The following is a 14,658-nucleotide window of genomic DNA, read 5'->3' on the forward strand; positions in this document are numbered from 1 at the left end:
AAGCTGATTAATTCAGATTTTTTTAATAACATGTTTTGGCCTAATTTTATTAACTTCAATTCAAATTAAGCTCTGCAATCAATTGATTCTTGGTATCATCTGGAGAAGTCACTTTGTGTCCTATGGTCCTTCCATCACAGTATATCTCATGATCGTTGCCCCCCGGGTCTGTCTTGTCTCCAAAGAAGTGGATCTCTTCAAAACCTGTGTCAGCTACATGGTTGAGGCAGAAAGTTTTATCCCAGCCTGTGGGGAACACATCTATGCTTATTTGCCCTCCAAGGGCAAAAGTTAGATTGAAACCTTCAAATTCTTTGTCCAGTGCTTCTTTGAACTTTCCTCTTACTTGGTGCTCCTGATCATACAATGCAAACTGGTCCCGCTCAGCTTGGCTGCAGGAGCGCCCCACTGGGCAGAGATTGATTAGGCCAGTGCGAAACTCCACAAAATTTCCTCTTTTAGCTGGAAGTTCTAGTTTTGACATGTAACCCAGAGCAAAGTTGATCAGTTTCTGCAGCTTCTGCTCCCCCAAATGGCTCAAGATACTCTGTTGGCTCTTCAATTCCCCATTTCTATATTGCATCAATCCATTTTCACAGAACACATAGTCAAACTTTGACGTTACATCTTCACCATTCATCTGCTCCTTAATTTTAGAGTAGTCTGAGCCACTCACCAATCCAATATACACTCTAGGCTTCAATTTGTTCAGCAGGAATGATATCAGATCATCGGATATTTTCTGACGCGGTTTTGTAAGTGTGCCGTCCACGTCGAAGAGATATAAAACGTTTTTTCGCCCCGCCATTACGTATTCTGGCTGATCTAATTGAGTTAATATAGATCTTAAAAAATTAACGGTTTTCAAATTTTGGTGGTAAAACTAAGACCGGTCAATAAGTGGGTCAGGTAGCCGGCCGGGCGCGGGCGTGGAGGCGGGTGGGCTGGGCAAGGATGCCAACACTTCACTCGTGTTCGTGTACGTCAGCCAGACGCACAGTAAACATGAGCCGGATATCAGCAGCCGTGTACGCGCTGCTACTATACCTGTCAGTCACGGAAACAGTGCTATTAAACAACCAGCGCAATGTTCTTATACTGCTGGGTAAGTTGTTTTACCAAAAATGTGGGAATTTGGCAAATAAATTGACAATAAATTAAACACTGGACTCGGGGCAAGTGATTTTTGTTTTGACAGTTAAGTTCCGTTCTACGTGCCAAGTCAACTTGACAAGTGTTATCCGTATTATCTTATCATAGGTTATCGTTGTTGAAATAGTGGTAATAAATAAACCATTGAGTTGAAATGAACGTCTAAACAAACATTCGAATAATAAAAAAAAACATTAAACGACGTGGAACATGGAACGGGGAAAAAATTGACTATGATATGACCGCATAGAGCACAAACTGTACATACAGGAACTAACGTTGCTCTAAGTATGACCGCCCCGCCGCCGTTCGTTACCTGTAGGTTACCTGCCATGGCATGGAGTTCGCTTATTTTAGCAAAATTTGAAAAACCTGTAGGGCTACTACGAAATTCGAAAATCGAAGTTCGTATCGTACCGTCCCTCACTCGTATAAAATAATATTAGCGTCAGCGGGGACGGTACGATACGAACTTCGATTTCCAAATTTCGTAGTAGAAAGCCTTACTGTACTGTAGGCTGTAAATTACACGGACTTTGCTCATTATCATGTATGTGGTTAATTATAAACGAAATCTCAATGCAAACAATATTTACAAATCAGATTCAAATTATAAAAAAAACATCGTATGTTCCTTTCACAGATATTATATGAACAAGTTGTTGAAGTCCGTGGTATGATCGTAAATCTTTTGTACCTACCTACATACGTATAACGAACAAAAGGCAGTACCTAATCTAAAATACCTACAGGCTACCTACCTACTACTTCAAAAATATAACTTTGATGAAGCTGTAATTAATTGACTTTTCGTATTATCGGTTATCGGGAGATGTCACGTGTCCTATGGTTCTCTCGTCAAAGTATATCTCATGATCTTGCCCCCGGGATCTGTTGTCTCCAAAGAAGCGGATCTCAAAACCGGCATCAGCTATATGGTTGAGGCAGAAAGTTTTATCCCAGCCTGTGGGGAACACATCTATAATTATCTGCCCTCTCAGAGCAAATTTTAAATTGTATCCTTAAACTTTCTCCAGTGCTTCCTTAAACTTCCCCCGGACTTGGTGTTCCTGATCATACAATGCAAACTGCTCCCGCTCAGCTTGGCAGCAGGAACGCCCACTGGGCAGATATTGATTAGCACAGTACGAAACTCCACAAAATTTTAGCTGGCAGTTCTAGTTTCGACACGCCGAACACAAAATACTAGTTCGAAAATACAAACTGAGACATGGATGCACAGAAAAACCAGAAAAAGAGACCAGCACTGGGAATCGAACCTAGGTCCTCAGCATTCCGTGCTACGTGCTATAACCCCTACACCACTGCTGGACAGGAATCTAGACACGATTTTTTCCTATGCATACATATCTCAGGTTGCTTATTTCTACTTTGCTATTTAAGCAGCAGCACTAGCGACATCTATGTGGCGTCGACAGACGTCACACTCTTTCGGAACCAACCGCTCACCCAGACAAGAGATGTCGCTACTAAGCAATCAAATTATGATTGGTTTTTTGGAGTCTTTTTATATTTTTATTGGCGTAGATGTCGCTAGTGCTGCTGCTTAAGTAGCAAAGTATAAATCAAAGACTACAGTGTAGAAATAAGCATCCTGAGATATGTATGCATAGGAAAAAATCGTGTCTAGACTCCTGTCCAGCTGTGGTGTAGAGGTTATAGCACGCAGCACGGAATGCTGAGGACTTGGGTTCGATTTCCAGTGCTGGTTTCTTTTCTGGTTTTTCTGTGCATCCATGGCTCAGTTTGTATTTTCGATATGGTTTCACGGGATACCCGTAAAAGTAACAAATTTGGAGTTGAAATAAAAAATACAAAACGACTCCAAAAAACCAATTCCAGTATCACCGACGATATCGAAATAATATAATATTATTGTAGTTGACTATACGTTTATTCGGATTGATATAGGTATTAAGGTATAGTGTTGTATTCGCTAGCCGACGACGCCGGGCTCGAGCTGGGCGCGTACGGCAACAAGATCTGCCAGACGCCGCACTTGGACGCGCTGGCACGCCGCAGCCTCGTCTTCAACGACGCTTTCACCTCCGTGAGCAGCTGCTCGCCCAGGTAACAGGCCCTATACTACTAACTGCAACATTCCAACTTCGTATCTTGCCGTCCCGTTGTCGCTAGTATTATTTAATACGGGAGTGTGTGGGACGGCATGATATGTACTTTGATTTTAGAATTTCATAGTAGCCCCCTCCCTGGACTGCCAAACAGCCCTTTGGCCTTATACTACTCTACAATAGCCGCATGGCTACTACGAAATTCGAAACTCGAAGTTCGTGTCGTGCGGTCGCTCTCGTATTAAATAGTATAAGTGTCAGAGGGACCGCACGACACGAACTTCGAGTTTCGAGTTTCGTAGTAGCCCTGCTGTTATCTGTGTATATGGTGGATATACGAGATTTTTTCAAAGTAGTGACGGACGATATAGGTTGAACGACAGTGCAGCACCGTCAACAAAAAGGTTTGTATTGAAAATTGATTTTCTTAATAAAGCTAAGTATTCTCGCACAAGCCCAAACACTTGTACGTACCTACCTAATTATTAACGGTCTCATTTCAGTTAGGTACCAAAACCTGACCTGTTCTAGATGCAAAAACGTGTTTTCATTTTATGTAGATTTTGCTTAAAGCGAAACGTATCTTTCTTGGTCTAGTAACTTAGTATACCTACACTACACCACGCGTACTCTTCGACTACCTACACCTTGAACTAAGTGTTCCGAAGAGCTTTAAAATCTGAGCCACTGGTCTGTCTGGTGTGTGCAACGCGTGCATTGTTGCAGCCGCGCGGCGCTGCTGACGGGCGCACCGAGCCACCAGAGCGGCATGTACGGGCTGCACCACGGAGTGCACCACTTCAACTCTTTCGACAACGTCACCAGCCTGCCCGCGCTGCTGCGCAAAAGGGGCGTCTACACCGGTCTGTATACAGAACAACTTAACACCTCTTACTTGTTAAGGTTACACCTCAAAAGGAATAACCTAACCAACAATAGATATATAACATTATTATAAATGTGGCTATACCCTACCAGGGTGCATAATATTGTAAGACTTATTAGAATAAGGCCTTATGTATTTATGTTTTTTGCCAAATAAATAAATACTAAAATACAATAAGTAGTTTAAGTAGGAAAAACCCCGACTTTGTCACTTCAAAGTTCAATGTCTCGAAAACGGCTGAACCGATTTTGATGAAACATATCTAAGAACCATCGCTAAAAAAACCGCATTCAATTCGGTCCACCCGTTTAAGAGCTACGGTGCCACACACAGACAGACAGACACACATAGCGGTCAAACTTATAACACCCTTCTTTTTGCATTGGGGGTTAAAAATCGGAGCCCATGTAGTGACTCCTAGCGCCATCTAGTGAGCTCTTTCTTCGGACTTTCCCCAAGCGTAACACCTGCCTGGAGATGGATCTCTTTATTGGAGTCTTCCCCTCATGATATTATGATAATTGATGATAGACGGTCTGTCACAGCTGATTTGCTCCGAGACTGCTGGACTGATTGAGTTGAAAATTGGTAGGTTAGAGGTTAGGTTTAGACATGAAGAAGAATGCTGCTTTAGATGGGGTGAATTAGAAAAATATTTCTATTAATTTTCTAATCATCAGTTATCATAATATCATGAGGGGAAGACTGCAATAGAGACATCCATCTCCAGGCAAGTGTGGGAAAGTTCGAAGGAAGAAGCTCACTACATGGCGATGGGAGTCGCTAAATGGACTCCGATTTTTAACGTATTCACTGCTACATTACCTATATGACGCATATATGCATTTTCAGAACATCGCCCAGTGCCGCTTTTATAATTACTCATACATTTTGATCGCACATGTGCGTCGGTGGCACCTGTGGAAGTCGGGTAGCCGTGAGTGCGTTGACCTCCGACGCAAAAAGAGGGGTGTTATAAGCTGGACCTCTGTGTGTCTGTCTGTGGCACCGTAGCTCTTAAACGGGTGGACAGCAGCGGGCTCGTTGTGAAAATTTAAAAATGATACTTTTTTAAATTTTGAGATTAATAGCTTCATTAAATATTTAAAAAAAAAGTTGCCCCTTGTAACCTTGTAAACTATGAACGTCTATTATGTCTATGTCATTTTCAATGTACAAGCAATGACCCCATAGGTTGCTTACACTCTATGAAATGATGCAAGTTAATTTTGTCGTCCGTCGCGCAGGCATCATCGGCAAGAAGCACGTGGGCCCGGCCGGCGTGTACCGCTTCGACTACGAACAGACCGAAGAGAACAATCACATCAACCAGGTCGGCCGCAACATCACGCACATGAAGCTGCTCACGAGAGAGTTCCTGCAGAGAGCCAACCGCGACAACAAGTCAGTGTCGCGAACAGCCCACGCATCACACATCCGTTTCCCATAAGGACCCTAACTTACCGTACCTAAGTCGTTCATAATAATATTGTGATGTCACCAGCTGCGTAACCTAATAAACTTTGACGTACCCGTACCAAACCGCGCGTCGCCAAGTGTGGTGTAGCTTAGCTGCCACATATCGGTCGGTATATACATCATTGGATACTGTAGCGAAGTCATCGTGGCGTATAGGTGAGTAGGATCCTTAGGGTTAAAATAGAGTCCTATTGTGCGTGAATGCTTGTCCTTTAGCTAGTTAGTTCTCTCTTTCCCACTAGGCACAACTGCTCAAAGTCGCGAGAACAATAGGATCCTAAGCTCTATTCTATCCCAGTCCATCCATATCAGAGTCCATTTGTCGATCATAGCATAGAGCCCCATGCATCTTTTACGGCGATTCATAAGATCAAGACCTGCTTTTAATGTCGTCTTTTCATTAGTATTCTGAATGAACTGTGTAGGTATAGAAAATGGTACCCCTGCAGTCGTGCCCGAAAAACCGCGGCGAAGACAAGACTAATCGCGACTGCTCGTTCACATACGCTTTTTGCGACTGGTCTCTCTGGTTTAGTCACTCGCGGGCGAGTGTGGTTGGGCATAACTGGCTGTTTGTCGGCAGGCCGTTCTTCTTGTACGTGGGGTTCCACGACCCGCACCGCTGCGGGCACTCGGCGCCGGAGCTGGGCGCCTTCTGCGAGCGCTTCGGGAGCGGCCAGCCCGGCGCCGGCCGCATCCCCGACTGGACGCCCTGGTACTACCAGTGGGACGAGATCGAGCTGCCCTACTACATACAGGTAAGAGCGGACTCTAGCTCAGATACACTCAAACAGCGACCGCCCAGCATAGGAATTGAGTAGGTTTCCAACAATTTTGAAATATGGATAACTTGAATAAGTTGCTTCAGAATTTCCTACCCTTTGCTACCAAGGTTGCGCTTGCTCAAACTTTGCTGCACCCTACATTCGACTATGCTGACATTTGTTATCCCGATCTCTTAGAAGAGCAGCTTAATAAACTTGAGCGAATTCAAAATCTATGCATTAGGTTTATATTTGGTCTACGTAAGTTCGATCATGTCTCTAACTTTCGATCACAGCTCAAGTGGCTCCCAATCCGCCTTCGCCGTAACTCTCACATTCTCCACCTTCTTTACGGCATTCTCTTTAACTCAAAGAGCGATTTAGCTACGTAACTTCTATTCGATGCTCTCAGAACTTTCTCCTTACCGTGCCTCTTTCTAACTCTAAATTCTATGTCTATTCTTATACTGTCCATGCTATTCGGTTGTGGCAGGTTCGGATGCACCACCTGCTGTGAACTAGTCCTTCCTTCTTTCTGTAAAAAGGTTGCCTGGAAGAGATCGCTCTTAAGCGATAAGGCCGCCTATTGCTTACCTTGTAATTTTCTGTGTACCTGTTCTCTGTATCGCTTACTATTTCTGGTGTACAATAAAGAGTAATTGTATTGTATTGTATTGTTGCTGCGGCCAGTTAAGCACGGCACTAGCACTAATTAAAAAAAGTTAAGTATGGCTGTTTAAGAACAAGCTATAAGAGCTCGTTTCTTCTTTTAAGTCGCTAGACTCTTGAGAGAATGCTTAGTGGTCCTTATGGTTGAGGATTAGCATCATCATGACTTTCATGGGAAAATGCGGGTGGTTTCTTTTTTCCTCCCCCACCGCTGTGTGTCTGAAGTTCTCCCGGGACGACATAGACGAATTAAGTTCACAACCTTCTTGGCCAGATCGTAGCCGCTGTGCATGAAAATTTGGGATATATCGCACAGACGTCTGTCTGTCTTGAACTTGTGATGATGTAGTTCAGTGCGTCACCAACCGTTAACGACTGAAACACCTTTTTCGCTGACGGACTATACGATGCTGACCTTTTGCGGCCCTAGGGAGGCCCATTACATACACTGTGTACCTAGTAACAGGGCCCACAATAGCTGCAGCCAGTGACAAATGCACGAATACACAGAGGATTATTAATATACATATGTGGGGGGAGGCTCCAATAAAGAGATCTCTCTCCAGGCAGGTGTTATGCCTGGGGACCGAAGTCCGAAGGAAGAGCGTCGGAGCTTGTATATATGCGACCGCGTTGAGAAACTTCGATAGCGCGATGTAGAACATGGTCGGAGTTTCTATTGTTGTTCACTAGATGGCGCTAGGAGTCGCTACATATACATTAACCGGATCACATTTCTCTTGCGCAGGATACTGAAGCCGCTAGGAGGGACGTGGCTGCGCAGTACACCACCATTTCTAGGCTTGACCAAGGTACATTCAGCTTTCGTATTTATTTAGACCAACCTTATTCAATTTAGCTAGATTCTTTACAAAACCTTGCTCGCTGTTTGCTGGAAGGACAGTGTAAAACATCAAGTTAATTTTTAGATTATTTAAGCAGCGTGTTGTTTGCGTGTGCGCAGGCGTGGGGCTGGTGCTGGCGGAGCTGGAGGCGGCGGGGCGCGCGCGGGACACGCTGGTGCTGTACACGTCCGACAACGGCCCGCCCTTCCCCGCCGGCCGCACCAACGGCTACGAGCCCGGCGTGCGGTAACGCTTCACTCCATCCTCTCGGCTTGCCTTAAAATTAATCTGGAATATACAACAGATGGTTGAGAGAGCTTTAACAGAATATTACTGCGAATATTTCACTATTTTTTTTGGTGGTTAAAAATCGCGATACCTATCTATAAGTACCTAATCTCCAGGAACGTTTGCTTGACGCGATTTAGGCTTAAATCATTCGGTTCCAGGTTCATCATTAATTGTTACTGAGTACCTAACCATTTCGTTGTTTTAATTCGATTAATAAGCCGTTCTATCACAGAAGTTGCATTCATTCGACTTTAGGTGCATTAAAAAATATTTATATAGTGGTTTTACTTACTCAAACATCCTTGAACTTCGGGCGTTTACTTATTTGTACGGTCAAAAGCATATATAAATATACATAATATATATATAAAGCCAAGACGTCAAAAATATCTATTATAAGTACAGCTTGCCACTAAACATAAGTACCCCACACTATAGGGTTGGATGAGAAAAAAAAATCACCCCCACTTTACGTCTTTGGGAGGTACCCTAAATAAATGTTTTTTTAAATTTTTTATTGTAGGTACCATTTTGTCGGAATAGTTTACATACATATCCGTGCAAAATTACAGCTTTCTAGCATTGATAGTCCCTGAGCAAAGCCGCAGACGGTGGACAGACAGACAGACATGGCGAAACTATAAGGGTTCCGTTTTTTCCATTTTGGCTACGGAATCCTAAAAAAGGAAGGCTAGGCTGGCGGCCGGCGCTGCATAGCTAGTTGTATACCAGGTCTCCGCTGCTGATCGCGTCCCCCCTGGAGGGCGCGCGCCGCAACGAAGTTTCCAGCGCGCTGGTCAGCCTGCTGGACGTGGCGCCCACCGTGCTGGACTGGTTCGGCGCGCTCGCCCGCCCCGACTCTAACGACGTGTGGCCGGATGACGCGCCCAAAAGCCTGCTGCCTATACTCGAGAAAGGTAACATCGCCATTTTGTATCGTTACTACAAGAGTTTTGTTTGATGTGAGTTTCTCCAGGTTGCTCCTGATTCAATGATTAAGTAGATTGGATCTTCTTGTTGGAACGGACGGTTATTCTCAATTACCACCTGCGAAGCAATTCAATGGCATGTGTGAAATTCCCATTGCAAGTTTATTGAAATAAATCCGGATCTCTCACGTCTTAAATAGAGTTTAGCTCAACATATTACGATTACGAATAAGCACGAATCATATCGAGCTAATTTCGATTTCCTTTGATCCAATCCACAGTGTCCACTACTCGTATCAAACAAAACCTGCACCGTATTTGAAAGTCCATTGTGTCAGAACGTCCCCTATGTGTTAAATTGTCCACTGAGACAAGTTCACTATGTCAGAATGTCCACTGTTTCAGAGAACGTGAGTTATCCGGATTTATTCCATTAAAAAGTTTGCCTGGAAGAGATCGCTCTCAAGCACCTTGTAATTTCTCTGTGTACCGTTTTTCTGTCTCCTTTACTATTATTATGTATTGTAAATATGAGTGTGTCTCACGGTAGTTTCATGTTCAAAGTTCCCAATTCGCAGTGGGCACGCGTGGGAACTACGGCCCAAGCCCTCTTATTCTGAGCGGAGTCCTGTGCCCAGCAGTGGAATGTGTACAGGCTGAGTGATAATGATAGCGATATATCTATTGATGTGTGTCGTCAGAGCCGGCGCCGTCGGACGAGGCGGTGTTCTTCTCTACGACGCACCACGAGGTGTCGATGTACTTCCCGTCGCGCGGCGTGCGCACGCGCCGCTACAAGCTGCTGCACAATCTCCACTACGCCATGCCTTTCCCCATCGACCAGGATCTCTACGTCTCGCCCACATTCCAGGTCAGTCTAACCCCTGTTTCACCATTCGTTGATTAATTTCATGTGACGTGACGATATCTGTCATATCGTAGTCAAAATACCACGCACAGGGCTTATCACGCTAACACACACGCGTAATATTTACCTCGTCGTTTCGGCAACATTACAGTGGCCGTGGTCACGAGTAGACTGAAGTGTGGGGTGTCGAGTTTAAGACATTATAGGTATCTGTCATGTCAGTTCTGTTGGATTTGTCCGAATAAACAGAGACGGCATGAAATATCTATCAAATAAAATTTATCAATTAGTGGTAAAACAGACCCTAAGTTTAAATTTACTTAGATATCAGGTTGCCTCAGCAATAAGGCCAGAACGACGTGGACCTGCCTTTTGTCGTCTGTCTTTCTTATATTATATTAATTGGATCTCCTGTTTCTGTGTTTGTGTGGTCTGTGGCTGGAAATTGATGGAAAATTATTTTTATGATTTTTCGGAGTGACTTTTAACTATATGTACGTAAATTTTTTTTGCTAAAAGAGATTGACTACGCGGAGTATTTTTTTTGTTATAAGTAACATTAAAGATTCTAGAAATTTAAGTACTTTGATCAAAATTGTGAGATGGTAACGCCCGCATCCTGTGTTTCAGGACATCCTGAACCGCACGCGCGGCAAGCAGCCGCTGCCGTGGTACAAGACGCTGAAGCAGTACTACTACCGGCCGCAGTGGGAGCTGTTCGACCTGCGCGCCGACCCTGCAGAGACCAACAACCTGCACGGTCGGTACCTACCAACAGCAAAAGCCATAACCTTTCGTTCGACGGATAAACCCACCAACAACAAGCACAAACGGAAAATGCCAACTGCAAAATTAGGAACTATAAAATAACGATACATTACGAATAGGGCCTTCCACCTTACCTCCTTGCGTCGTATTTCGCAGTATTCATTTATTACGTGTCACATAGAATTTAGTAAAATATTGTATCTATTGTTATTTTGTACTGAAATTATTGAATAAATTATCTTATTTTATCTTATGACCCTCCTTCTGCATCACTTTCTCTCGTATAAACTTTCTCTGTCTTTTTCTGTTCTGGCGGTGTGGAGAGCGTTGCGACCTGAAAAGTCAAGAGCTTGCGGATCGGTTCAGACCAACCTTACGACAACCTTACTTATTTGCGGTTAGCATGCATTTTGCCGACTGCAATGAAAATAAATATTACAGGACGATTAACACCAATAGAGCATGTGTTGCAGGCAAGCCGTCGCTGGCCGGCACGGAGGCGGCGCTGCGGGCGCGGCTGGAGCGCTGGCAGCGCGCCACGCGGGACCCCTGGCGGTGCGCGCCCGCCGCCGTGCTCGAGGGGGACGCCTGCCGCAGCCTCGACAACGGCCTCGCGCACTATTAGAGCGGTTTCAGATTATCCGATCCGATATCGGTATAGGATGACGATGGTCGACACCCGATAGCCGACACCATGTGCTGTTTCCGATAAAATCGTTCCTATACGGCCATTTGCCACGCATGGGCTCTGCGCACTCAGAGACAGTTTAGATATACGTATAGCACACATATACAAACAGTATCGTCCGACAGTCCACGGGCGCCCGATATGATATGGTGATGCCAACATATCGGTGTCGCCTCCGATATCCGATATCGGGCCAGACAATATGAAAGACAGGTACATATTTCATACATTTTACTTGCCCAGATATCGTATCGGCGTCCGATACCGATATCGGATCGGATAATGTGAAAATACTCTGGTATCGAAGAGTTGCGCAACCTTGTGTATAAAGAGCGACGATTTTGTGCGACGTATATTCCTACTCCAGCCATTCTTATTATTAGGCATCTTTTCTACCAGAGATGCGTGCGAGGTTGCGTTGTGAGGAATGTGTCTGCCATGAACCAATAGAAACGCTTCATTTACCTATCCTCGCCCCGCGCAGCTCTAGTGGAAACAGCTCAGCGGTCTAAGCGACTGCTTCGCGAACCCTAACAGCAGATCAGTTAAATGAAAATGAAAGTTTTGACAAATTTTGGGCCATGGTAAATATTAAATTTTTCAAAAGAGTTCCGTCGTCAAAATCGTATTTCGATGCTAAAATCACATTTGAGCACGATGGTTTAATGGCACTTCGATGTAATTTTATCCAAATCACAATTAGTGAGTAAATAAGTACCTATATTAAATGATATTGCAACGGATAACTCACGTCTTAAACCGAGTTTAGCTCGACATGTTTCGGGCTATTTCGTAGCCCTTCTTCTCAGGAGCACGCGACTCGGCGGCTGCCGCAACACGCACACTACGCGCCACCGCTCTGCTCGCGCGACCCTAAATAAGTACCTACCAATAAGTCAGTCGAAGGTATTTAATTTTTTATAAACTTAGGGTGGTTTTACAGTGATGCTTTCGCCAGCGCGGTTGGTAAGCGTCGCGGGCCACAAGCTTTGCGTCTCTTGGATCGTTAAATAGTTTTACCTTCGTTTCGTTTGATCGTTTACAGTTAACACCAAAGTTTCTTAAACTTTATAGTCACGGACACTCTCACGGACACGTTCACAATTTAAACGACCCCTGTCAAAATATTTTTGGAAATTTCCTAATTAATATGTTTACAGACTGACCTGCTGCGGCCCCCTGATACACATGCTACGGACCCCACTTTAAGAAACCCTGAATTTTACATAGTTTTACGGGCCGCGCTTAGCAACCGCGCTGGCGAAAGCTTCACTGTAAAACCACCCTTTAGTAAGTAGGTATGCCTACCTACTTACTAAAATCGTAGCACAGCATGTCTCCTAAACTCGTAACGATAATACTCAATGGATCTTTCACAGTAATTATAATTATTTCCTATTAACTAGTTCCTCTATTATTATTACGTAAGTATTACGGTAGAATCAAATAAATAAAAAATAACACATTGTTAATATTTTTATTCATTAATCTTATTTTACACAATACTGCTACAACAATAAATATACAATATTTACAGATAATACTGTTCTTTTATTTTAGTTTAGTTGTACAGTTAGTTAGACCTCTATATTTTGTAAAAAAATTGTTTTGATTACACAAGGATACATATTCATAATTATCTAAAGTTGACCAAGAAATTACTTTACCACCCTGATGTTCTGGCGTTGTTGTGTCTCATTCGTGCAGTTAGGTCACTTGTCCACACGGTTTATTTAACGCAGCGTGGAATAAACGTGTGAGCTTGTACATTATACGGTTAATATAAGAGGTGCCGCATTTCTGTGCACCTGCTAGCTTCCGTTGTGAACCATTACAACAATAAAGACCGCGTCCACACACGACGAATTTACTCTAGTTTTTCACGGCAACCGTGTGTGCACAAGAAGCCTTAGCGATAGAGAAACAATAAAGTTGATTGTGACATTGGCTTGACATACGAATTGATATTAAAGTGGTGAGGCACTTACTTCTAAAGGCGCCCTTTTCAAATTTTAAAATGCAAAATTCACAATAATCATAGGTGCATCTACAACAGAAATTAATAACATAGCATAATGGTAACAATAATTACTTAAGTACATTAGCGATGAATACTTTTCTGGAGATAAAACTGAGATTCTCGAATATTCAACTGAGTGAATCACTCAAAAGGTGGAATAGATTCATTTCAAAATATCTTATCTTATTGACATTTGAGTTTCTATTTTCAAAAGCTTTGTAATATCATAATAGCGTTTAAATTCCATTCATCTACTCAAAAGTTGACTGCTAGAGATCACTTTGTACATGTATTTCAACATCTGTCAATTGCCTTCCTTTATAAATAAATATCACGGGACAATTCATACCAATTGACTTAGTCCCAAAGTAAGCTTAGCAAAGCTTGTGTTATGATAACTTTTTTTTTTTTTAGTAACATCTGCAATCGGTACATTTAAAAAACCATAAGCAAATCTGTTACGTGTAGTATGGCGTTTGGAATGAGAAGTCCACTGACTGCTCTCTTCCACATTAACTAAGTTTCACAGTTGACGGGGTTCTGGAGTTCAATCCGTAGCTGTGTGTTATGATAACTAAGCAACGGATAAATATATGTAATTATATAGATATAGAATATATACATACTTAAATACATATTAAACACCCAAGACCCGAGAACAAACATTCGTATTTTTCATACAAATATCTGCCCCCAACACGGGAATCGAACCCGGGACCTCAAGCTTTGTAGTCAGGTTCTCTAACCACTAGGTCATCTGGTCGTTTTGTTTTTGTTTTGTACAATAAAAAGTACATTAGGTACACACATCCCCCCAATCTCTTATCATGAAACCACTTCATTTTTAGAAATAAATAAAAAGGATTATGGTTTTTTTTAAAGCACGACGTTCGCTGGGACGCTATAGTAGGGGAGCCCAAGCGGGGATTTTGCGTTTTACTCAAGCGCGTCAGAAAACCATATAGGGGGAATCCTTTAACCCTGTAATGAAATGTACCCCCACCATAATAAAACAGGGGCGTGCGGTGAGGGCAGCCGCCCATCCGAGTGAGATGTTCCAAATTTTAAATGTAATAATAATATCGACTTGGAAATCGACGATATTATGAAATAATTTAAGTAGGTAGCAAAACAATTATAACAAAACAGTTTATTTTTATGCTGGTCAGAACTTCCGGTTTTTGAACGCACTATAGAGGGTTTACG

At 43.1% G+C, this 14,658-nt stretch overlaps 2 protein-coding genes across 2 annotated transcripts; one reads left to right on the forward strand and one right to left on the reverse strand.

The window, feature by feature from the left end:
* Positions 1–4: 4 nt before the first annotated feature.
* Positions 5–1,218, reverse strand: Pmm2 (phosphomannomutase). The gene has a single exon (XM_074088802.1). The coding sequence runs from the start codon at positions 806–808 to the stop codon at positions 56–58; it is 753 nt and encodes a 250-aa protein (XP_073944903.1). The 5' UTR covers positions 809–1,218; the 3' UTR covers positions 5–55.
* On the forward strand, positions 955–11,570 carry Sgsh (N-sulfoglucosamine sulfohydrolase). Its single transcript, XM_074088799.1, has 11 exons — positions 955–1,105; positions 3,114–3,243; positions 3,972–4,108; positions 5,379–5,535; positions 6,194–6,368; positions 7,792–7,855; positions 8,008–8,134; positions 8,912–9,096; positions 9,810–9,979; positions 10,607–10,736; positions 11,218–11,570. Exons 1-11 carry the CDS (start codon positions 955–957, stop codon positions 11,367–11,369), a joined length of 1,578 nt encoding a protein of 525 aa, XP_073944900.1. The 3' UTR covers positions 11,370–11,570.
* The last annotated feature ends 3,088 nt before the right edge of the window (positions 11,571–14,658 follow it).

The sequence above is a fragment of the Choristoneura fumiferana genome, chromosome 6 (genome assembly GCF_025370935.1).
Source record: "Choristoneura fumiferana chromosome 6, NRCan_CFum_1, whole genome shotgun sequence".
NCBI classification, from domain to species: Eukaryota; Metazoa; Arthropoda; class Insecta; order Lepidoptera; family Tortricidae; genus Choristoneura; species Choristoneura fumiferana.

Excerpts from the sequence above, each read along its gene's own strand:
- Pmm2 (XM_074088802.1), bottom strand. The coding sequence starts at position 808 with ATGGCGGGGCGAAAAAACGTTTTATATCTCTTCGACGTGGACGGCACA.
- Sgsh (XM_074088799.1), top strand. The coding sequence starts at position 955 with ATGCCAACACTTCACTCGTGTTCGTGTACGTCAGCCAGACGCACAGTA. Across the intron at positions 6,369-7,791 it reads AGCTGCCCTACTACATACAG|GATACTGAAGCCGCTAGGAG; the intron begins GTAAGAGCGGAC and ends TCTCTTGCGCAG. Across the intron at positions 9,097-9,809 it reads GCTGCCTATACTCGAGAAAG|AGCCGGCGCCGTCGGACGAG; the intron begins GTAACATCGCCA and ends GTGTGTCGTCAG.